At 34.6% G+C, this 26,077-nt stretch overlaps 1 protein-coding gene across 18 annotated transcripts in view; it reads left to right on the forward strand.

The window, feature by feature from the left end:
- The window catches only part of ADAM22 (ADAM metallopeptidase domain 22), a 246,479-nt gene that overhangs the window by 201,356 nt on the left and 19,046 nt on the right, over positions 1 to 26,077 (forward strand). For 7 of the 18 annotated variants that reach the window (XM_021936095.2, XM_021936099.2, XM_021936102.2 and 4 more), the window contains 7 exons: positions 5,882 to 6,050; positions 8,968 to 9,082; positions 11,269 to 11,359; positions 14,642 to 14,659; positions 21,338 to 21,532; positions 23,860 to 23,960; positions 24,314 to 24,380. In XM_021936095.2, the coding sequence (XP_021791787.2) occupies positions 5,882 to 6,050; positions 8,968 to 9,082; positions 11,269 to 11,359; positions 14,642 to 14,659; positions 21,338 to 21,532; positions 23,860 to 23,960; positions 24,314 to 24,380 (756 nt within the window). Of the gene's footprint in view, positions 1 to 5,881; positions 6,051 to 8,967; positions 9,083 to 11,268; positions 11,360 to 14,641; positions 14,660 to 21,337; positions 21,533 to 23,859; positions 23,961 to 24,313; positions 24,385 to 26,077 lie in introns of those variants that run through there. The other 11 variants (XM_021936101.2, XM_021936105.2, XM_021936106.2 and 8 more) reach the window with 3 other exon arrangements.

The raw sequence follows: 26,077 nt of genomic DNA on the forward strand, positions 1-26,077 counted from the left end.
TGGCAGCATCATCTACTTTAGGAAGAGGGAGGGAAGGAGTGGAGGGAAGGGGCTGAAATACAGAAAATAGATGAAAGGCTGTTTAAAAAGCAGTTAGATACTCAGATTACTTCCCCAACTCAGCTACACTGTGGATTTCCCACCATCCCATGGAAGATTGGAGCTTGATACTCCATAGAGAATAAAAGAGGAGGTTTCTAAGCTGGAGGACAGCAAACAATATTTATATAAGGGTTGTATGGAAGTAGTCCAACATCAGTAGTTCAAATTTCCAATCATCTATTCGGTCTCCTGACTCAAATATGAGCAGGTTATCAGAGACGTGAAAAAAAGTCTGTAACATGGAAAAAAAAAAAAAAAAGGCAAAAACAATGAGACAATGAAGGGGAAGAACACAAAACCACTTATCAGTATTTATGAGAGATAAGAGATTTCTATCACGAAACAAGAAAATAGGGTGCTTTTTTTTAAACAGGGAACGTTCAGAAAGAAAAAATTTAGTAGTTGAAATTATCTTCCATAAAGTAGGGTAAAAAGGCAAAGAAATGGACCATAGAGAAAAACTTACACATTAGAATAGCAGTAATAACAGAGGAAACAGCAGGGAGGAAATTTTCAATGAATAAGTCAAGAGAATTGTCTAGAAATAAAGGACTTGAGTTTCCATATTAACAGGCTCACCAAGTGCTGAATACAATGAGTGAAATTAGAGGTACATCTAAACATATCATTGTGAAATTTTAGAACCTTAGGACAAAGTAAAGAATTCTGAAAGTTTCCAGAGAAGAGAAAAAAATTGAAAACTTAAGAATTAAAATGGTTTAGGATTTAGCACCAGGAGCCCTGGGAGTCAGAAGACAATAGAGAAAATTATTTCCAAAATAGAATTTTGTACTCTGGCAAAATATCAAACAAGTGTGAGGATAGATAATAAAGACATGTTTAGTTATGCTACAGATTTCTCAGGAAAGTACTAGAAATTGCACTCTACCAATTTATCTGAATAGATGCAAAAAAGGGTTTTGATAAAATCCAATATCCTTTCATGTTAAAAAACCAAGAAAGAGAAAGATAGGGAATACAGGAAACAAGATTCCACAAACAGAGACCGGGCAATCCCCAAGTTGATAGTGAGGTGAAAGTCAAGATTTACAGTGCTATGAAACTGACACATGTAGACAATCAGCACAGACAAGAGCAGGCCAGAAACTCCAGGAGACTTTCATAAATAACAAAAAAATGAATTAAGAATAGAAAATGGTTTTCTCCTAGGAGGAGTATCTGGAAGAATGTCTAGAGAGGCAGAGAACTGCTTTATTGTGTTTAAAAACAATTTATCTGTTGATTCTTTAAACTATGTGCATATGTAATTTTGATAAAAATAAATGAAGTGAATGGGTATTGAATGTAAATGGGCTAAATACCCCCATTTGAAAGGTACCAGAGTGACAAGCTGGAGAAAAATAAGACCCCATGGTATGCTGTCTTCAAGAGAGCCATCTCATATGCAGTGACACCTATAGACTCAAAATGAAAGGATGGGGGAAAATCTACCAAGCAAATGGAAATCAGAAAAAAAGCAGGGTTGCAATCCTAATTTCAGACAAAACAGACTTTAAGCCAACAAAGATACAGAAAGACAAAGAAGGGCATTATGTAATGGTAGAAGGTTTAATTCAACAAGAAGAGCTAACTATTATAAATATATATGCACCCAACACAGGGGCACCCAGCTTCATCAAGCAAGTTCTTAGAGACCTACAAAGAGACTTAAACTCCCACACAATAACAGCAGGAGACCTCAACACTTCGCTGATAGTATTAGATAGATCATCAAGGCGGAAAATTAACAAAGATATTCAAGACCTGAAGTCAGTGTTGGACCAAATGGATCTGATAGACCTCTACAGAACTCTCCACGTAAAAACAACATAGTCTATATTCTTCTAATCATCACATGGCCCATACTCTAAAATTGACCACACAATTGGACATAAAACAATCCTCAGCAAATGCTAGCTAGAGAACTGAAATCATACCAAACCCACTCTTAGACCACAGCACAATACAAATAGAAATCAAGACTTAAAAATGTTTTCAAAACCATGCAATTATGTGGAAATTAAGCAACCTGGTCCTGAAATGACTTTTAGGTAAATAATGAAATTAAGGCAGAAATCAAGAAGTTCTTTGAAACTAATGAGAAAAAAGATACAAAATACCAGAATCTCTGTGTCACAGCTAAGGCAGTGTTAAGAGGGCAATTTATAGCCCTAAATGCCCTCATCAAAAAGTTAGAAAGTTCTCAAATTAACAACTTAACATTACAACTACAAAAGAACTAGAAAAGCAAGAACAAACCAACCCCAAAGCTAGCAGAAGACAAGAAATAACCAAAATCAGAGCTGACCTGAAAGAGACTGAGACATGAAAATCCAGGTAAAATATAAACAAATGTAGGAGTTTATTTTTTGAAAAAAATTAATAAGATAGGTCACTAGATAGACTAATAAAGAAGAAAAGAGAGAAGATCCAAATAAATACATCAGAAATGACAAAGGGGATGTTACCAATGACCCCACAGAAATACAAACAATAATCAGAGACTACTACAAACACCTCTGGCACACAAACTAGAAAATCTGGAAGAGATGGATAAATGCCTGGACACATGCACATGTTACCAAGACTGAACCAGGAAGAAACTTATTTCCTGAACAGACCAATAACAAGCTCCAAAATTGAACCAGTAATAAATAGCCTACCAACCAAAAAAAAAAAAAAAAAAAAAAGGGGGGCACGACCAGACAGATTCACAGCCAAATTCTACCAGATGTATGAAGAAGAGCTGGCACCATTCCTACTGAAACTATTCAAAAAAATTGAGGAGGAACGACTCCTCCCTATTTCATTCTCTGAGGCCAGTATCATCCTCATATGAAAACCTGGCAGAGACTCTTAAAAAAAAAAGAAAATTTCAGCCCAGTATCCTTGATGAACATTGATTCAAAAATCCTCAACAAAGTACTTGCAAACCAAATCAATTAGCACATCAAAAATCATATCCACCGTAATCATGTAGGCTTTATTCCTGGGTTCCAAGTTTGGTTCAACATACGCAAATCAGTAAATGTGATTTATCACACAAACAGAACTAAAGACAAAAATCACATGATTATCTCAATAGATGCAAAAAAGGGTTTTGATAAAATCCAATATCCTTTCATGTTAAAAAACTTTTAATAAACTAGGTATTAAAGGAACATACCTCAAAATAAGAGGCATCTGTGACAAACCCACAGCCAACATCATACTGAATAGGCAAAAGCTAGAAGCATTCTCCTTGGAAACTTATACAGGACAAAGATGTCCTGTCTCACCACTCCTATTCAACATAGTATTGGAAGTCCTGGCCAGAGCAATTAGGCAAGAGCAAAAAATAAGGGACATCCAAATAGGAAGAGAGAAAGTCAAACTATTGCTCTTTGCTGATGACATGATCCTATATCTAGAAAACCCCATAGTCTCGACCTAAAAGCTCTTCCAACTGATAAACAACCTCAGCAAAGTTTTAGGATACAAAATCAGCATACAAAAATCACTGATATTCCCATGCACCAACAATAGCCAAGCTGAGGGTAAAATCAGGAATGCAATTCCATTCACAATTGCAATAAAAATAATAAAGTACTCAGGAATACAGCTAGTCAGGGAGGTGAAAAATCTCTGCAATGGGAATTTAAAAACTCTGCTCAAAGAAATTGGAGATGCCACAAACAAATGGAACAATATTCCATGCTTGTGAATCAGAAGAATCAATATCATTCAAATGGCCATACTGCCAAAGCAATTTACAGATCAAATGCTGTTGCTATCAAACTATCAATGACATTCTTCACAGAACTAGAAAAAACTTAAAATTCACAGGGAACTAAAAAGCTAGGGGTATCACGTTGCTTAACCTGAAACTATAGTACAGTGCTACAGTAACCAAAACAGCATGGTACTGGTACAAAAACAGATACATAGACCAATGGAACAGAATAGAGAGCCCAGAAATAAAGTCACACACCTGCAACTATCTGATCTTCGATGAAGCTGACAAAAACAAGTAATGGGGAAATGACCCCCTATTCAATAAATGGTGCTGGGATAACTGGCTAGCCATATGCAGAGGATTGAAACTGGATCCCTTTCTTACACCATATACGAAAACCAACTCAAGATTGAAGACTTAAATATAAAACTCAAAACTATAAAAACCCTGGAAAACAACCTAGGCAATACTATTTTGGACATGAGAATAGTCAAAGATTTCATTACGAAGACACCAGAAGCAATCATAACAAGCAAAAATTGACAAATGGAATCTAATTAAACTAAAGTGCTTCTGCACAGCAAAAGTAACTATCAACAGAGTAAACAGACAACCTACAGAATGGGAAAATTTTTTTGTAAACTGTACATTAGACAAAGGTCTAATATCCAGCATCTATAAGGAAGTTAAATTTACAAGAAAAAACAACTCCATTAAAAAGTGGGCAAAGGACATGAACAGGCCTTTTCAAAAGAAGACATACATGTGCTCAAAGAGCATATGAAAAAAGATCAATATCACTGATCATTAGAGAAATTCAAAGAAAAACCACCATAGGATACCATTTCACACCAGTCAGAATGGTTATTATTAAAACATCAGAAAATAACGTGCTGGCGAGGTTGCAGACAAAGGGGAACATTTACACACCTTTGGTGGGAGTGTAAACTAGTTTAATCATTGTGGAAAGCAGTGTGACAATTCTTCAAAGCCTAAAAACCAATACCATTCGACCCAGCAATCCTATTACTGGGTATAAACCCAAAGGAATATAAATCATTCTACCATAAAGACACAGGCATACGTATGTTCACTGCAGCACTGTTCACAATGTCAAAGACGTGGAATCAGCCTAAATGCCCATCAATGGCAGACTGGATAAAGAAAATGTGGAACATAAATATACACCATGGAATACCACACAGCCATAAAAAAGAACAAGATCATGTCCTTCACAGGACATGGATGGAGCTGGAGGCCATCATCCTTAGTAAACTAACATAGGAACAGAAAACCAAATACCGCATATTCTCACTTATAAGTGGGAGCTAAATGATGAGAACGCATGGAAACAAAGAGGGGAGCGACAGACACTGGGACCTATTTGTGAGGGATGTGATGAGGAGGAAGGAATGGATGAGAGAAAATAACTATTGAGTACTAGGCTTAGTAGCTGGATGATGAAATATTCTGCACAGCAAACCCTCATAACATGAGTTTACCTATATTACAATCCTGCACATGTACCCCTGAACATAAAATAAAAGTGACAAAAATGGGGGCTTTTATAGTAGCATTGACATGGCCCCATATGAATAAATTATGAATATACATTTTCAATTCTTACCGTGGTTTTAAAAAACATTTCTAAATAATATATGCAGGTTTGCTATATTGAATAGTGATGCTACAAAAGTTTAGTCATTCTCAAATGTAATTAGTACATATGCAATCTTTTTGGGTCAAGCAACTTATCAAATTACATACTAGTAATAATGCCTTACTTACCTTTTGGTTGGTAGCCCAAGTGAAATGATAAACCTGTTTCAATTCAGGCCCCAGTTACAGTAATTATGTTTAAATCCTAAACTATATCAATTTCTCCAAAAGGAATTAGATCAAAAGATTCAATGGCTTTTTCTGAGTTTGAACTGGCTTATGCACTGGTCTTTAATGAGTAATAAATAGGATAGAGGAAGCAATATTGCCCACTTTTAAGTTTTTGAGTGTGTTTTCAAAATGAATTTGAATTAATAGACATTTTTTGCTCTCAATTTGTTTTAGTGGTGGGCATGTTAAGCTTGAAGAAGATGTAGATCTTGGCTATGTGGAAGATGGGACGCCTTGTGGTCCCCAAATGATGTGCTTAGAACACAGGTGTCTTCCTGTGGCTTCTTTCAACTTTAGTACTTGCTTGAGCAGTAAAGAAGGCACTATTTGCTCAGGAAATGGAGTAAGTATCCAGTACCTTGTCAGGGTCTATTTATTTCTTTTATATCACAGAAATAGATAGGACCCTAAACTATTTATTTTTCTTAATTATGGAAAACATGATTTTTCATATTTCTAGTTGTGTAAATACTAATTCAATTATAGCTATTTGAATATTTCTGTTGTATAATCTGAGAAAGCCTGGGAATAAGGAAAAGAATAATCTTTCTAACTAAATTCTTCCATCTTTCTTCTCTATGTTACTGTGATCTTGTATAATATAATGCCAACTTTTTACAAGTGAACTAGGTGATACATTTTAACAAACTATGATGGTATTTTAAGAAAGACAATAAAAATTGGATGTGATGGCCACAGTATTTAAAAACGATGTAGTCTGGGCACTGACAAATCTGAACAGACTATCAACTGCTGTAGCCACACCAGCGGGTACAAGCTGAGGATAAGTCCTGGAAATAAAAACAGAATAACTTAGGGAAATGTTTCTTACAAATGAATAGGACAAAAATGGCATTTGAAAGACTTGTAATTCTGTTCTTTCAGTTATGTATCAGATAATGTATATCTTGTACAGGTAAGTTTGCAGGTTAAATATTCATCCTCTACTAGGGATAAAGTTTTGTCAGTTTCAATTAGGAATTCCTATACTACCAAAAAAAGTAATTTGTTCTATTTCTTTCAGCATGTGCTATAGCATGCTTTTCATTTTTGTTCCAGATTTTTTGCTTGCACTGTTGTATTCAGTTAAGATAAAGGATCCCTGTTTTGGAACTGTAAGCCTTCAACCCTGGTCATTTCATACATATCCTCAGGGATATTCCAAGAATTTACTTAGGGAAGTAACTAATTGTTACTTCTTGCCAAAGCATAGGAATTCTCATGGCATATAAGAGTAGAGCAGACACGTACTAAGTAGCTCTGCTCCTATGAAGGAGTCTTCCAAGTCTTATTTTCTTAATCTTTAAGAGGATGTTAGGAGATCAGAGGAAAAAAATAATGGAATTTTTCTTGATCATCCATGCTAATGAATAACCATGTCTTATCCTTCTTAAGGTTCTGAAACAAAACACGAGACCAAACATAGTTGTGCTTAGTAAACATTTGTTTAATTAATTAGTAAAAGAATAATCAGTGCAAATAAATCAGATGGCAAATCAGCATCCCGATAATTTACAACAATTATGCATAATATAATTATGTATTCACAATAATTATGCATAATTATATTTGGCGTAATTTTAACTTACAGCAACTCAACTCTGTATTTGTGACAAAAAATTAATATGAGAAAAATTAATTCAAGTAAATAGTCTTTTTTTTTTTTTTTTGAGACGGAGTCTCCCTCTGTTACCCAGACTGGAGTGCAGTGGTGCGATCTCCACTCACTGCAAGTTCCACCTCCCAGGTTCACGCCCTTCTCCTGCCTCAGCCTCCTGAGTAGCTGGGACTACAGGCACCTGCCACCACACCTGGCTAATTTTTTGTATTTTTAGTAGAGATGGGGTTTCACTGTGTTAGCCAGGATGGTCTCGATCTCCTGACCTCGTGATCACCTCAGCCTCCCAAAGTGCTGGGACTACAGGCGTGAGCCACCGTGCCTGGCCATAAATATTCTTTTTGTACTATATATCATGTGGTTAAGAGCGTGGGCTTGCAATCATACAGCCTGGGTTTGAATCCCAACTTTGCTTTTTACTAGCTGGGTAACATAGGGCAAATTTCTTAACCTTTATGACTCAATTTCTTCCTCTGTAAAATGGAGATAATAATGCCCACTTTAAAGAATTGTACAAAGAATGAGTTAACTTGTAAAACACTTAAAACAAGACTGGGATATGGGAAGTGTTCAATAAATGTAATCTATGCTATTTATTATGATTACTGTACACTTGCATCATTGTCTGTTCTTGTCACTTTATCACTGATACCTGACATATGATATAGCAACTGATGCTTGAAGAAGCCAGGAGACTTGATTAAGGTCCCTTAGTAAGACAGGAGTGATATGGTGAATCAAATCCAGGCCTTTTAAGCCTAAACCTTTTTCTTTCTGCATATTTGTTAATGTGTAGCTCTTATTGAGGCTGTGTTATAGTTACATATGGATGTGGATGTATGTTGTGTTCCTGAAAATTAGATCAGACAAGACAGAAACCCCTGTAGTAAAAACCTGTCTCAGGAGGAACTTTGCTGATCTTCAACCTAACTTAACCCTCTCCTGCTTCTCTATTCAGAGTTGTTTTGAATTAGATTTAGGTGTATATTCTGTTTCCTGAGTGGACAAATGAAGAGAGATTATTTCCCTATAATATAAAAAATGGTATCAATTTTATGTGAATCTTTTTTATATACTCTATTCGTGGGAGTACTTAGTTCCCCTGACCCTGACATCGCTAGTATCTACAGCATGGGTTGAAGTGCCAAGGTTATAGCCTTGTGAAACTTTCTTCTCAGCCCACTGCAAAACATAGGTCTCCTCTCTTCATCAGACTTTTATTTCATTTTGCTTCCTAAGAAATGAATAACATTTTTGCATAAAGACCCTTACTAAGGAAGGAAGGAAACCTTTGTATTAGATAATTGACAGATGATTGTATTTCTACTTAGCTTTTTAAATCTTCCTCATAAAATTTAAGTTAATGAAAGTCAAAACAATAATTTCTTTGATGTTTTTAATAGATGTAGATGAATTTCTCTGTTAAAATTCATTGTTCCCTTTGGGTCAGTTGTTGGTCTCTAGGAAACATTTGCTTGAAGTACTGGAGGGAGAAATAATATAATTAGTATTAGGAAGAACATACTAATAATTTTTCAGAATTACCAAATTCTAAGCATATAATAATAAGAAATTAGTGTTTATTTTTCATGCTTCTGTACCAGAGAGTTGACATTTACTCTAACTTGATTGTGGATTTCAGGTTTGCAGTAATGAGCTGAAGTGTGTGTGTAACAGACACTGGATAGGTTCTGACTGCAACACTTACTTCCCTCACAATGATGATGCAAAGACTGGTATCACTCTGTCTGGCAATGGTAAGTACTTAATTTGGTACATTATGTACTCTTTATACACAAAGAGAAAACTGCTCTCTGAAAACTTTTATTTGAGTTATTTTTGTGATAATCAGAAATACATTCTCATAATAATGAGGTCCATTTTATGAAACTGAATATGTCCATTAAATTGTAATGATATGTAATATTGTGTATAACTTAGTCTATCTGATTTAGCTTTATCTTGTCCTGCTTCATTCTGAGATTTTTTGAGTATTATACTTGTCTGAAGCTGTCAGTAAACCCTAACATTTCTTTCAAATGAAGAAAGTAGTCATAACTCTTAACTGTATGCAATTAAAGGAAGCATTTTATATTTTTGAACTGAATAAAAAGGAACAATTAAAGAATTGGTTTTAAAATATTTTAATATTCTTTATTATAGAAGCTCATTGTTGTTCAATCCCAGTTCTGTAGCCTGAACTGGCTGCAGGTGGTAATCCTGGCCAAGGTTCCTGGAGGGGCTTTAAGAACATGGATAAGAAATAACAGGTGCAGTCCTAAAAGCTAGGGTGGCCCAAACTGGGGTATAGAAATCAAATGCAGATGGTTGAAAGAACTCATACATTGGAGGCAAATGTCCCCTTTTCAACTATTTAATCATTTCATTATTGAGTATTCTTTTATACAAGATAATGCTCAAATCCTGAAGTTCATTCACTCTCAAAGGATGAGAAAAAAGGAGTATGTTCATTCTAATAATCTAAACAGTTTTAGCTAATATGACTTTTATAAAGAAAATCATAGGATGATTAAGATTTTAGAGTCCCCAGTCTTAGCAATGGTAGTGTGGAGTTTGTTCCGGTAATTAATTCAAAGGCAATAATATTTAGGCACATGGATTTCAATGACATGTCAAAAGCCATACCATTACTTAGAAATAAACAAGACTAACATCTAAGTTTATTGATCCCTATTAAGTCCCTGGAAAAAAGGAAGGGAAGACAGACATGCTAGGTCTTGGAGTAAGAAAACTCTAGTGACCCAAGAAATCCTCTGGCATCTGCATCTGTGCATCCCACAGAGGACCTGGCAGGTTGGACTCCACTAGTCTGCTCAGATAGCCTAGCCCTGCTGTCTGGCATGAATTCTGAGGGCTCCTAGACAGAGAGACTGCCACTCCTATCATGGAGAATTGAAGTCTTCTCAAGTAGCCCATGACTCCTGACCTTTGATGTGTAAAAGGATGCCTCAAGAGTGGAGCAGACAAGGATGGATCTAAGCTGCTCTGGATGAAAGCTCTGCAGTTAACCATGTGGCATAAATCATTATCAGCAAAACAGGCCTTCTGGTGTCAGAGCCAGGCCTCATTCAGATCGGCCTTTTCTGCCTTGGAGCCCTCATTTGAGCTTATCGACCAAGCCTTTGACTCATGGTGCCATTCTGCTGTGATGATCCCCTTAAAGATTATATCTCAGCCTGCCTGACAATGGATATTGGCACAACAATGCCATCACTGTGTTCTGAGCTTCAACCCTGCCCTGGATTCTGCCTGCCTGTCTCTCTGCCAGTGTGGTGCTGCCTCCCTCTTCTGCCACTTCAGCTCCAGTCCTCCAGCTCACTCGACTCTTTTGTTCCTCTGGATTTTCCTTCTCTAGAATGCCATAGCCATCATTGCCCAGACAGGGAATTACAAGTCCAGTGTTTTTATCACCTACACTACCTGGGCAGTAACCATACAAGTCTGTGGACATGTTTTCTCCCTTAAGAAGCTTATATTCACTTTGAGAGAAACAAAATATAACACACATACAAAACCGAGAGCAATAAGGACCTTGCATTAGTTGTCAAAGTGGAGTGATATGCACAATAACATTTCTAGAATTTCTGAGAAAGAGATAAGGATCAAAAGGAACACAGGTTTTCTCCCTGTTCCTCCCTAACTGTCATCACTCTTCCCTCTTTTAGTTTAATGACATCATGGTTTCTGGAAAATACAACTGTGCAAAATGCACTTGGACAAGAATTAAAAAGGACATATACCAAACATTATTTTTAAATCAACTGATGTAGATTGCTGAATTATGGTTGATTTTTTCTTTCCTTTGAAAAATACCCATTTTTGAAAACAGTCTTGTTAGTGTGATGATTACAAAACTGAGCAATAAAGTTTCTGAAAGAATTTTATACCACTGATCTTCCTTCTTTCTTTTTTTTCCTCTCAGGTGTTGCTGGCACCAATATCATAATAGGCATAATTGCTGGCACCATTTTAGTGCTGGCCCTCATATTAGGAATAACTGCGTGGGGTTATAAGTAAGTGAAATGTCTCAGTCTTGTTACTATCGAAATATACTTCTAAACATTTTGATTACATGAAAACATCTAGAAAGTTTTGTATCATTGGTTGAATATACTTGCAATGAAAATCAGCTTGGCTCAGCAGCCAGTCAATGCTTATTCTTGGCATGGTGAGAAGTGATAATAACATCATTTTTTTAGATTTCGAGACAACTTCCTTCTATTGTAAAAGGACTGAGTATTATTTTAAAATCCTTGAAGTGAATTAAAGTCAGTCTAAATTTTTAAAAGCTTCTAAGTTGTAACTTTTGAAGAGAATTTGATAGCCTTAAACATTTTGCTCAGTAAATGCCTTCAAACATTGTAAACTTTTCTATTTAATGTGTTCAATTTTCTTTTTATGATTTATACAATCTGAAAAGAAACCAGAATATTCAATTTCCTTTTTAAGTGCTTTAATCCCATGATGTGAAAAGTTTCTTTGTATTCAAATAGCTAATTTAAGTTTAATAAGTTAGAACTTAAATGTGATGAACCTTAAATTTTCTTTAATATTTCAACTTAAAATCATATTCTGCTGATCCTTGATGATGTTCCAGTCCACAGGCCTGGGGCTTTTCTCCATTTGGAAGGCCTGCAGCTTGTGCTAGGCATTCTGGGCATTACCTGATTTCATAGCACATTTTTCCTCATGGATCAAACTTAGGTAACTCAAAGTTTTGGGAATTAGAATCAAAAGTTTAGACTTTTGCCCCACGCCTTTTGATGGACTCACCTTTGTTCCTTGAGTTAATATATGTCAAACATTCAAAGTAGTACCTGGCCCACAGTAAGCACTAGGTAATTGTTTGCTATGATTATTATCACTTAACAAGGTCTTAAACCAGTTGCACTAAAGGAAACACCTTTATAGTGTACGTGGTAATTGCTTGTGAGGTCAAAACCATGAAAGAGTTTCTTTGGCTAAAAAGGGAGAGCAGTTAGTTTACTGGCAGGATAAGCTTTGTATGCTGCAAGCATTAATATTACAGGCATTTGTGGAAGACTGTATATTAACGAGTAGCTTGGAGAGCATAATACAGTTTGGCATAACATGGTTGACATGGCATATCATAGTGAAGGAGAGCACAGCATAATAGTAAGCTCTTTCCTGATTAAATGAGCACCTAGCCCTGTACTGTGTGGTCTTCCACAAATTCTTGTATTATTAATGCTTGTAGCATACAAAGCTTATCCTGGCAGTAAACTAACTGATCTCCCTTTTCAGCTAAATAAACTCTTTCATGGTTTTGACCTCACAAGCAATTGCCATATACCCGTATAAAGATGTTACTTTTGGTGCAGTTAATTTAAGACAGTGTTAGGTGATAATAATAAGTTCATAGCTGATGCTTAAAACCTATGGGCCTCTTTGGTATGCAGGTTACTGGATATATTTCACCTCAGCATAACATTTGGAGTTACAAAATCATATATCTGATAGGAAGGCTTTTCTGTTTATCATTTGATTTCTCCTCACACCACAAGCAAATTAGCTGTGTGCTGGAATCACACTATTTCTCCAACTTAATGCACGATTTAAGTAGCAACTGTCATCACAAGCATTATTGTTTTGAAGTAGCTCAGTGCTTTCATTTGGCTATGTGAAAATGGAAAGAAAAAATTGTTCATTCTGTAGTGTGTGATTTTCTGCCACCTAGTGGTGGAAGTGGATATTTCATTTTTACAATCTTGGAAAAACCTACCTTTTAGAAACCTAAACACTCATATTACTTATTAAATTATATGTCTATTTGCCTTTATTGATTAGAATGAAAATCACCTTTTTCTGCATGTGATTTCTTATTTTTATGGCATTCTTTTGAGATTTGTTCATTCCTGCATATATGATCCACATAGTTGGAAACTCATTTAAGTTGGTTTTAGCTTAAGGAAAAAGACAAAACTTGTGTATATTACAGTATCCTCTTTATAAATAATTAGTCCAAGTAGCTAAAGTTTTAATGTTTCTAAAATTATTCAGAATATGTTTAGGAATATAGTGGGAATGTAGATATTTTAAAAGAGGAATTAAATTCATGAATATGATGTTTTACTTATTCTATTTGAAATTTAAAACCAGATTTAGAACCTGAGAACTCATTTTCTCATTAGTTTGTCCAGTTAAACTTTCTACCCGTTCTCCAAGCCTTGGGGTGGAGAATAGCAGGAATGAAAAAAAAGTAGAATGCTCATTTGGAACCATATGGCTCAGGAAATCAGATTGAAAGAATAAAAAGTAAAACATGTTGAATAGAAAGATACCAGGTTTATTTTTCACCCATCTGATAGTTTCCAGAATCAAAAATAATAACGAATTGGCACCTTTGCCGTCGTGTGTGTGTTATCAAACATGATATGTATAATGTGGATGAAATAGACTGGCAAGTAAAGATGTTACCAATGAAATCCATGTGAAAACGTTATCCTTGTTCTTAGAGGAAGCAGCCCAAAACTACTCAGTTGCATGACCTTTCTAACGTGTCTCCAAAATACTAACAATTATGTCAAGATAGAAAGTTAGCAATGAACCCCTGAAAAGTCACTGGTACTGTACTACCACACCCTTTAGAGCAATTTTTAAATAAGATCCACTTAGTTGGAAACTCATTTAAGTTGATTTTAGCTTATGGTTAAATAAACACAGAGACTAAACACTGAACAAGTATTTCCAATGTGAAACTTCAGCGAGTAAGTAGTAATCACTTAGGAGATCCTTAACAGTCATCAATTAACTCACTCCTATTTGTCATACCTGATGAAATAAAATATTCTGGTATTCATTTATATTCCCCTATTTGAAATTCTTAAGAATAACTATAGTTTGGGGTTTATATCCCATTAGGAATGAATTACAATTTTATTTCTGTGAAAATACAGTTATTTATATAAGTAATGATTCATTAATTTCATTATTTAAGTTAATGTATGTTTGAAGACCTGTATTTGAAATAAGATTTACTTTACAGCAGCGATTGATGTTGAGAAAACAGTTACTCTTTAATGACTGCAGCATATTTATGTTTTTAAAAATGGACAGTTGTTTGACAATATTATCACTGACTCTTTGTCGCTTCTCCTAATGATGAAGTGACATTTTTGTGTGTGCATTCCCATTTTAATTCTGTAATTCAGAATCCTCTAGTGAAGACTTTTCAATGAAAGCTAGAGCTTTTATGTTTAGAGCTCCCTCTTGATGTCCATCCAGAGGTAACTAACTCTGTGTTTCTTCCTCTTTCTCTTCTTGTCCATGAAAAGAAACTATCGAGAACAGAGGTATGTAATAAAAATAATGTGAACGTAAAACTGAAAGGTTTGACTCAGATTAGCATTGCTGGAATTCATACATGCAATTATAATTAAGTTCACTTTGTTTTTATGCTATAATGATCATACACTAATCTTGATTTTTCATTATCTTGAGATAATTTTAATGATGGTGCCATGAAATATAGTAATTTAAAATAGATCTGTCATTTAATTTTAATGGTTCTTTTATCCAACAATACAACAATTAGTGGAGAGTCTTGCTTATTTTTTAATAGTAATATATATAGAAATTGATTTTTTCCATCCAAAACATACTTCCTCTATGGTAAGGTGTCCCATTTGTTTACATTAATGTTAGCTTTTCTTCATGTTTGTAACACTCTTATTGCCTAATACTTTCTGAGGGAATTTGTCACTATTTTTATATTAATAATATCCATTCATAAGTGACAAAGTTTATTTGGGCAGTGTTGCTGTTGGGAATGTTCTAGCATTTGTTAAGCCTGTTTATCTCTGCATAAGGAATTTTTTTGTATTGATTAGGTAACTGCACATTTAGTTAAAGAAAGAATTTGCATAGTTGGAATAATAAAAATGTCTATATTCTTGAGAAAGTCAGACACCCTTATAGCATAACCTTAAAAATCTGTGCTTAACCAACAGCATAAAAACAGATACAAAACATTCATGTTTTTCTATAACAATTACCTATTTTATCTGAATCTAAATTAGCACATAATATTGAAATTCACTCTTCACTTTTCACTTAAAAAGTTACTAGTGCTGTTAGCTATTGATATAAAATATTAAAATATTATCCTGGAAACTGATAACCTAGACCAGGTCTTACACATGATATTGTTCTATACTCATGGTATTTATGCAGATTCCTATTTACTTAACCTTTTCCATTGTTGAGTTGCATGCTTGTGACAGGTTATGAATAAGGTGTATAAATGTGGTAATTTGTCATGCTCCATCACAACTTTCATTTTTTTTCACAAATCAAAAATTTAACTTTACTCTTTTTTAAATAAATTAAAATTCCCATAAGGCTTTAACCGTAAGTATCTGTAGAATCTGTATAAATACATGGTGCCCATGGGTTACCATTTGAAATCCTGGTCAGTTTGTGTAGACAATAGAAAATATTGACCTTTCCCTAGAGTGACTAACTCATCATTACTGGAAAAAGTAAAACTGGGACAAAATTACAATTTAAGAACAACCAGATTTCTTCGTGACATGTTTTAAACTCTTGTGTCCAAAAGCGCTTGAGTAGAGCAGGAGCTGCCGTTTAGGCTTTCTGTTGAGTAGAGGTTGACTGATCGCATTAGAAATCTAAGTTTGCTGAGTTTCTTTAGTGGAAAATAGAATTAGGCAAATAAGATTAAAAAGTTAATGATTCAGCTTCATTTCCACAGGAACTAAGGCTATAATGTAATTTAATATTGCTGAATATATGAAAACAAAAGTGAAATGTCTCATACGTAACATAAGCAAAACTAGCACAGTGGTCTAAGATATGTTCTTATTAGGGATTCTGTCCAGAATAAGGGAATTGCCTACACTTTAGAAAAATGATTAATATTGAAAAGTATGCACAAATTTCTTGTGCTAACTCAATATGTAGAGAGATATAGTTAAGAACATTTTCACATGAAGAATCTCCTTTATGTGCCTGATATAATTTCATGTCTTCTGGTGTTACTGAGTCATCATTTCATTGATCTGGCTACTCTTTTGGAATCTAGTCAGTCATATTTTGAGAGTTGTCATATCTTCAGTGGATATTTATTTTATATATTTTGATATATGTCAACACAACCCTTTTTTGTCCTTGCCCATAACTAATGAATATCAGGTTTGTACAGTAGGTCTCGAAGTGGAGAAATAGCAAAGAATAGACTTTAGATAGGAAGTTGTGAATGTGTAAGTGTTTTCTAAATGATTTTCCTTTTCGAGAATACATGCTAGTGATTATAGACGAAGTGGTAAGGCCAGCAGACCAAAGCATGCATTAAAAAATGTTCAATCTTATAAAAATATCAATAGACATTAAAGTAAATATCTTCCCAAGTCCAAAATATACCAGGAAGTAAAATTAAGAATTTTGAATTGTTATTGCTTTTAAATTAGGTTTTTCTTTGAGGTTCCATGGTAGGGAGACCAATCCACAAGGAATCAGAAATCTACTAGTATGTGGTATTGGAAAATCAAACTTTCCTCAACTCTGAAATCAAGTAAAGTTCTTTGTAATTTGTAAAGCATTATGGTGACGGGAAGTTACTAGCATGTGGTCTTGGAAGACTGTGTTTCTCTGATCTTTGAATGAAAGAGGTGAATGTAGTTCTTCTCAAAGAGGAGGGCAGCATTCATTGACATGAGTGAGGCTCACACATACTGGTTGAGGTGGTGAAAATGTTGGTGAATGTAAACTTTTGCTTTGACACTAAATGCAAGACATAATAAGTATAATAGCCAGTTGTCAGATTCCTAATACTGTTATAATGGCTCAGAAGTGCCAAACTGGGCGTAACTTTCCAATTCCTGGAGAGGACAGGCAAGTAATTTTGTGACTGAATTTGATAACCAGATACATTTTCTCTCCTGAGAATGGGTCCTGAAGGTTTTCAGTACAGAGAAGGATTATATTCTATGTTTTCTTGCAAGTTTGACAAAAAGATATGAAGCAGACCCATTTTTTTCTTTTTGTTCACAAACTTGGTAATAAAAAGAAACTGGAAGCTGCATTCTGGGGCATAGCGAAGGCAGAACTCCACATATGCACAGCATCAGTTTAAATCTGCCAGTGTCTTATGATGGGCAGAATTGTGGAACAAAGGAGCCATAGCCGTAGACATTAGGTAATTAGAATGATGGTTATATTTATCCTTTTATTTGAAATATTCAGGAAAGAAAACTTCCCCAATTTTTTCAGTTGATGTTATTGTTGATATTAGAGCACAATTGCTTTAGGACTCAGAAGCTATATGACTTGTAGTGAGAATTGTAAGTGAATTTTAGTTTTTAGGATAAGTTTGCAAATAGCAATAGAATAAGAAACATTAACTGAACTTAGATACATAAAACATCCATATTTAGCTGAAATCTTACTCTCTTCCTTTGTCTGAGATGAACACACACCATTATGATTGATGAGAAATATAAAAAATAATTAGATTATATCTTTTTGATCTATGTTTTACTTTAAGCAGAATGCCCTCCCCTTCCCCATTTATTTTTTCTCTCACCTATTTTAGCCACTTTATTTTCTGCTTGTGAACTTCCCATCTTTTTTCCAAACCTTTCTTAGTTTGCTTTTATATTATTATTATTTTGGTGATATTCCTGCATCTGTCAGTGTTACTTGGTACACATTATACAGTATTTCTTAAAACAGTAAAGTAACAATTTAATAAGAGACAGCCCAGATGCCAACAAAGCATTGGGGAAATGCCTCCTTCAACACTAAAGTTAAGAGTTGGTTAAATGGTTTTTTCCTCCAACATTTTAAGTATACATAAGAATTATTAAGATAAATATAATTCAATTGATGCTTTTTGGCAAGATTAGACTTCTCTCATAGCAGGACTGTTTGCCTAAAGGTTTTGGGGTGATCAAGAAACAGTCTTACTTAATGTTTAAATTTAGAATGCTAACATAACAACTAGATGATTTATAATTATGAACATATTAAGAGTTGTCTTCTGAAGTGGAAATGTTAAACATTATTATTATTATTATTATTATTATTTTGAGGTGGAGTCTCTCTGTCGCCCAAGCTGGGGTTCAGTGGCATGATCTCGGCTCACTGAAACCTCTGCCTCCCAGGTTCAAGCTATTCTCCTGCCTCAGCCTCTTGAGTAGCTGGGATTACAATCGCCCGCCACCACACCTGGCTAATTTTTTTGTATTTTTAGTAGAGACAGGGTTTCACCATGTTGGTCAGGCTGGTCTCGGAATCCTGACCTCGTGATCCACCCACCTCGGCCTCCCAAAAACATTGTTCTTAAGAGATCTTTAATGAAATTCATAACCTATCACTGACATTTACCATGGGAAGAACATTACATGCCTTCCTCATGGAATTTTAAGGAAAAGCTAGTGAATTTCTATCTTTTGGAGACTTTGCAGTGTGATAGATAAGAATCGAATCTGTTCAACATAATGAAAACAAGGTAGTGCCCCAGAAGTACATTGAACTGAAACTGACTGAAACCCACAGTTTATGATTATTTAGCATTTAGGGTGTTTGAGCACTGTGTAAAAAATGACCATGGACTTCAGAGAAGTTACATTGAAGGGTTAATAAAACATGTTTAGTTAAAAACAAAAAACAAAATTGGGCCCCATCCATTGGGAACGATAGTCCGTCTACATCCTTAGTGTCAGCTAAGTGATGCCTTGGTAATTGCCAGGATAAATGCCTGAAGGCCAGCCAGACCCATGTAAAGAGAAGGCAATTTGTGGGATAGAATACTGGGAATGGTCAAGTGTAGTTCGGAGCTCTTATATAATAGCTTGTCTTTATCTTTTATTTATTTTATTTATTTTTTGAGACGGAGTCTCACTCTGTTGCCCAGACTGGAGTGCAATGGTGCGATCTCGGCTCACTGCAACCTCTGCCTCCCAAGTTCAAGCAATTCTTGTGCCTCAACCACCCAAGTAGCTGGGCTTACAGGTGTGCGCTGCCACACTCAGCTAATTTTTATATTTATTCTAGAGATAGAGTTTTGCCATGTTGGCCAGGCTAGTCTCCAACTCCTGACCTCAACTGATCTACCCATCTTGGCCTCCCATAGTGCTGGGATTACAGGCATGAGCCACCATGCCCAGCCTGGTCTTTAATTGAGTTGAATTTGGTGAGGCACATCTCATCAGTTTATAAAGATTATCAGTAAAAATAGTAGTGATAAATGGGATTTGTTAACCATAGAGATTATTATTGGAAATGTGTTCATGGGATTCTTTTATAAATATTAATATAACACAAAAGGGAAATTTTCTCCCCAAGGCAAAAAATAGAACTCTGATTTTATTGACAGCTTTTTTTTTTTCAGGCATTAATGGAATATTTTACTGATACAAGGTAAAATAGAAAATATTAATAAAGATCTCTTACAGGGGAAGATACAGCAGGTGTCATGTAACAGTCTAAATATGAGGTTTTGTATTTTTTTCCTATAAAATTAATGTTTTATGTACTGGGGAAAAGAAAGGATAACTATTATGAACTGAAGTCATTTACAGAATTAAAAATATTTTGGAGGAATCATATAAAAAAGTTATAGGTGGAATTAATCCTACATTACTAATTTCATGAAAAATTCTGCTTTCTTTAGTAAATGTAAAAGAGAGTAAATTAAATCACACAAGTTAAAATATATGCTTCATACTGATTGAAAAATCTTTCAGATTCACAGACATGTGTAACTAAATAGTATTAAAATAATATGAGAGTATTCAATCATTCAAGAGAATGAATGACCATGTATTTTAAACATTTACAACAATATGGCAATAATTTAAGCAAGCAAACACCTGAAAATGGCATTTTGGAGGGATTAAATTCAGCATCAGCAAATAATCAAAATTATAATGGTAATTAAGGAGAAACCAAATAAGAAAAAGTTAGCAAATTTGTGCTTTTGCTGGAGATTTAATTAAGCATAGCTTTGTTAAAAATTCTCAATTCAGCACTAGTTTGTGGCACCTCCAGCAATAGTACTGAATAGAAAAGAATCAAGTTTTTGATGCAGTTGGCTATTTGGGAGGCTACACCACTGACAAATGACCAGATTAGCTATTGCAGGAGGGTTAAGTGGGGGCCTTATCTAAAAGTTTCTATCTGATTACCTTAGGAGAAGTAATAAAAATCTGTTCCAATCTTGGTTTATTGAAAATCAGATGATTTGGGTCAATAACAGTGCACTACTACTACAGTAGAGATAGAGAACTAAGGTCACCCACCAGCTACCTATAAATATGCTTCTGTAGTCTCAACAAAAATTCAGTTATTTTTTTCAACCTTTTCTTGCTCTTGCTAAATTATCTTCCTTCACATATTCCACTGAACAGTTATAAAATTTCCTTTTTGATTTAACTTTGAATCTTTCTATTTCCTCATATTTCTGTTAAATGAATAATGAAGCTCTAAGTTGAACATCAAACTCTAATAGTGATTTGTTTGCATTAAATTCTATAATAGTTTAAAAATCCATCAGTTCTTTTAAGACCAAATCCAGGTTACATTATGTATGTTTAGAAATTATTAACAGTTTATTCACCACAAAGGAAAAGAAAAGCTATGCTTAATCTGGGTAGGGACTATCTGTCCTAACACACCTTTGACATAATTGTTTTTTTAAAAAAGACAAAAATGCACTTAACATTTTCAAGTATAATGAAGTTACCATGAAAACACTCATATTTTCATATTTTTTCCCCAAAGCAAGGCTTTATTCATCCAAACGATAAAGACATTTGTAATTGCATTTCTGGCCTCTACAGTTAGAATGACTTTAACTTGTCTCATTTATTGATAATTTTATGTGTTGTGATAGATTTGATTCATGTAGATCATTATCCCTACCTCTCTTTTTTCCTGAAATAATATTTGTATATGTCTGTGTTCATGTGTGTGTCTTGTTTTCTGACTCTGAAATGTTTATTATGCCTTAGACAGTTACCCCAGGGAGATTATGTAAAAAAGCCTGGAGATGGTGACTCTTTTTATAGCGACATTCCTCCCGGAGTCAGCACAAACTCAGCATCTAGTTCTAAGAAGAGGTCTGCTTTTCTGTCGCATTTTCAGATTTCTACCTGTTCCATCACACATTATTCCATTAGTCAGAACATTTCATTATTTTGCAGCAGGTTTGATTACTTCTTCCTTCTTTCTTGAATGTTAAAAAATAGTATCCTTTGTTCTTTGATTACTCTACTTCAAAATGCCATATGCTCAGAACCACTCATTACACAAATCAGGCCACAAAACCTAAACAAAGCAAACCAACCAATAACTCTGATTCTATATAGAAACCTCAGGGTTTTTCAGTCTTGCTTTATATGGCTTAAGAAACTATACATAGTATTTAATAATATTTAAATGGTGAGCTTTATGTCATGTTTGGTAGTCAAAGAAAAAGGTTACTGTCATGCTTCAATAAAAGCAATTGTTAACTAAATTGGTAATTTAAGTGCTGCATTGAATATTTTTTAATTTTATATATATCAAAGCTAAGCTCGCTATGAAACAAAGATTGCTTCTCTGTGAATCATATATTTCAGTATTATGATTTTGCCTTTTTGGGGGGGTGATTATTTCTAGACTTTATAAGTTACAACTTAGTTGACAAATTAAGTGTTTTTAATTTTGCCTGAGTTTTATAACAGTACAGGTGGAATTAATATTTATATGTCTTAGACACTGTAGCTATATTCTTATTCTAGCATCTTAAGGTATATGACACCATTTAAAATTCTGCATGCTTTGTAACTGCTTAACAAAATAAATAAAAAGAAGAAATAAATAGTTGGCATAATTTAGGAAATGAGACCTATATTCATGTTGAAGGAAGCAAAAATATTCTTATAGAAGAATTTATTTATTTAAAGTTGCAAATAAGAGTGTAATGGACAGGAGAAAAGGTTTGATAGCCCTGCTCATGCCTTTGAGCACATTAACCACTTTGCAGAGTGAAGGGGAAGTTGCTAGTTTATTGAGAGGAAACATGACCTGTTCCGCAGTTCTGTATAGAGTGGATCATCTGTAAATATTCTGTAATGTCTCTCAGTCTTTGTAAACGTTAATCAGGAACGAGAATAGAAGGAATTAGTGAAACCTGGGAACTCTACTTTATGTGGAACTTTCTTAAGCATGAAGGATAGTTTTCACTTAGATAACGTAGCTTAAAGCAAAAGTAGAAACAATAGTTGTCGCCAAAGGAGTATGGTTCTACAGAAGAATGTTTTTAAAAATGTATTATTTTAATTTATGGAGGGCTTGTTGGCTAAGAGCAGAAGACTAGGGTTCTACTTGAATTCTCTAATACAAATATTTTCTTGATAGAATATTAAATTTTAAATTAAATAACATGGTAAATTAGTGGAGAAATTAATGGTTTCCAGCAGAATTTCTGTTGTTCTTTTGTACAAAATATAAGTCATTCTGTGAGTAGCAAATGATGTTGAGAAATTCCAACCTAGGGAATTCATATGGAATAGTTGTGCTGAGTTCCATTTATTTTCAATCATCAGTAGAAAGCTTTTTTTTGAAATAGAAATTATTAACCATCAACCAGAATAATATGTGGAAAAGATTTTTAAGTATAGTGCTATTTTCTAAAGTACCTATGAAAGAGTTTAAAATATCCATTTGAATAATTCCCAGATTTTAGGAAAATCTCAGTGGGTTATGATTCTTAAGCAGCTAAAAGTTGTTAAGACTTTACTCTGAAGTATATGTAGCTTGTTAAAATTCTTGTGTGGTACAAGGTAGGTGTGTAAATTTTGCTTCTTGTAGATAATTCATTTAAAGATGGTAGGACACAAATAGCAGGTGGGCTCGATGGTACATGGGCTTTGTGAGAGGCACTGTCATGATAAACATCTGATTCAGTTCAGTTATTGAACAATTAGCCAACATGTACTACACTTTTTTGGACCATATTTGTGGAAAAAAATGCCAATTCTTAGAAAATAATTTTATTACTTAAGAAAATCTAAATAATGCTTTGATAAATGTTAACCAGGTTCACTTGAGCAAATCTTTATGTAATCTCTTGGAAGTCCATGTTCTCATAATATTTGAGTGGAAACCATTGCTTTACAATTAAGAAACATCTATGGTGGGACCCCATTATAACTCTGCTGCTGGGGTTATGCTGAAATACATAGTGAATTTGCTCTGTGGTTGCTGCGTTCTGGGGAATGTAAATTGGCTTGCATTGTGTCTTGATACTTTTCATTTATATACTATTGTAATGGGGTTCCATTGTATTTGACTTTTCTTAAATTGGATGTTGTGTAATTCTGCCTTCTTCATGAAGACTTTCATGTTCTCTTCATTCTTTCATTTCAGATTTTTTCTTTCTTGATTTATTTTATTTAATGCACAGTAATGCTTAGAAGTTTTGCTTACTGATCTCAAAACATTCATTTGGTTACATTTTTGAACAATTTATCAATATTTTCAATTTCAGGTCAAATGGGCTGTCTCATTCTTGGAGTGAAAGGATTCCAGACACAAAACATATTTCAGACATCTGTGAAAATGGGCGACCTCGAAGTAACTCTTGGCAAGGTAGAGGCTGGCATTCTGAATCCATCTGTCCACACAATCCAATTTTATATTTTGTGGCCCCTGGTTGTAAAGACTTTTTCATTTCTTGGAAGCTCTTTAGCTTTTCTCCCAACAGAGAGGAGAATATGTAGAATGAGAGCCTAGGTTTTATCTGGATGGGAAATGGTGGGATTCGGCAGCACCAGGACACTATACACTTTGTGAAATTTAATTTGAGAAAGCTGCACAGTGTGAAAACCCAGTGTTCCACAGTGGTGCTGCTTATAAATTACACCCACTTGAAATGCCTCGTAATTAGACATAGGGCAATTACTTATTTACATGGAAATCTAGCTCTAAACCATCTTTTTCAGGTAACCTGGGAGGCAACAAAAAGAAAATCAGAGGCAAAAGATTTAGACCTCGGTCTAATTCAACTGAGTAAGTCTGAACCTCTAATGAAAAAAAGGCACTCCAAGGTCCTGTGCGAATAGTGTCAAAAGTAAATTAAGCAGATAGTCAAAGAACTGTAAACCATGTCTTCGGTCTTGGTTTTATCTTTTAAATTCTTTTTTGCCCTTTAAAAATTAACCATGGCTTTTCTCTTTTACATAGGCATCTCCGCAACTGCGCCCATACCAATATTCATTGATAGTGGGGGTCTCACCCTTGCTGCAGGCTTTTTCCTCCAGTCACCTGCCATTGTGGGGTCTTGGTTCTGTATGAAGGGAATTTGATAACATTCCTTTCTTCTCATCATCTGGGATTCAACCATTTCAAAGGGTCACCCTTCCTCTCCCCAATACTCACACAGCCTGTAAGCATCAGGGAAAAATTCCCATTTTACTGGAGCATGATACTGCTCACAATCTGAAATCACCACTATGAGGTCTTCATGGCTGCAATCTAAGCATTCTCTCAGACTTATGGAATAAGTTTCCCTTTTAAATGTTCTATCTGAGAACATTTAAAAGGGCATTTTCCTAAACTTGCTCTTTAACTGAATCATTGTCACTAAATGCGACATTATCCGTTTTAAATGATAGCCATGCATTTACTTTTTTTTTTTTTTTTAAGGGGGATGGGTTTGGAAGTCACATTTGAAGTCATTTATAATGAAGTAAATAATGTACTTGTTTTGTTTGTTTCTCCATTTAAGAAAGTACAAGCAAAACAAAACCTCCTCAAATCTTTATCTCCCTTCATGGAATAAAACACATCCTTAGTATCCTTTTGGACTGAACTTGCCACCCGGTTTTTTTTTTTTCTACCCATTCTATTTTATCCTTCCTAAAACTTGTTACTTATTTCTCACTGTAGTGATAGTTATTATTTCCAGGATCTCTATTGCTTCTTCACGCCTTAATACTTGGAAAGTCTGAATAGCAGGTATTTGTTAACTGCTTGTCAAAAACTTATGTTAGCTTTTCCATCATATACCCTGCCTTTTTCAGTCCAGGAATAATAACATTGCCCTGAAATTTGGACCTTCCACCTGAATGGTATTGTCTTGTAAGTGGCTTGTCAACATTTACTAGAGGATACTTTATAGACACAGTAGACAATTTCAAGTGATACCATTGCATGGTCCAGAATGGCATCATAGAATTCCATCATAAATAACTAATGTGTTAGAGTTTATCTTATCCATTCCCAAAGCACTTGTATGCTTTAGGGCTCATTGTTGATAAACTCTTCTTGGAATGTTGTTTGGTTTGTTTTGCATGAGGTCACCTAGTAAGAGCTCCTTAACTTATCTTAGTTGCTCACAGGTGTACAGATAAAATTGCAAAATGTTCTTTAGAAGTTCCTTGTGTACTGTTTAGTGTTCTAACAGCATTTCCTATAACAAGGCTTCAAAAACTCCTAAGTTAAAAAAAAAATCAGTACTATGTTAAAGCTGTGAGCTTAGGACCGAAAGCACATTTGGTGTTTAACAATATTCATACGATGTTTTCTAGAGCAGTTACTTATTTTTAAAATGTTATGTATAATTTCCACTCACACTGTATGATTAAAATTGTAATACTGCAGATAGCCTTTGAGAAATCTTGCCTATGAGATAATTAAATTATAATATTTAATATGACATTATAATAGGTTCATCTTTGTGAGGGAGAAGTATTAAGGACTTCCTC

This window comes from Papio anubis, chromosome 4 (assembly GCF_008728515.1).
Source record: "Papio anubis isolate 15944 chromosome 4, Panubis1.0, whole genome shotgun sequence".
In the NCBI taxonomy this organism is placed as follows: domain Eukaryota; kingdom Metazoa; phylum Chordata; class Mammalia; order Primates; family Cercopithecidae; genus Papio; species Papio anubis.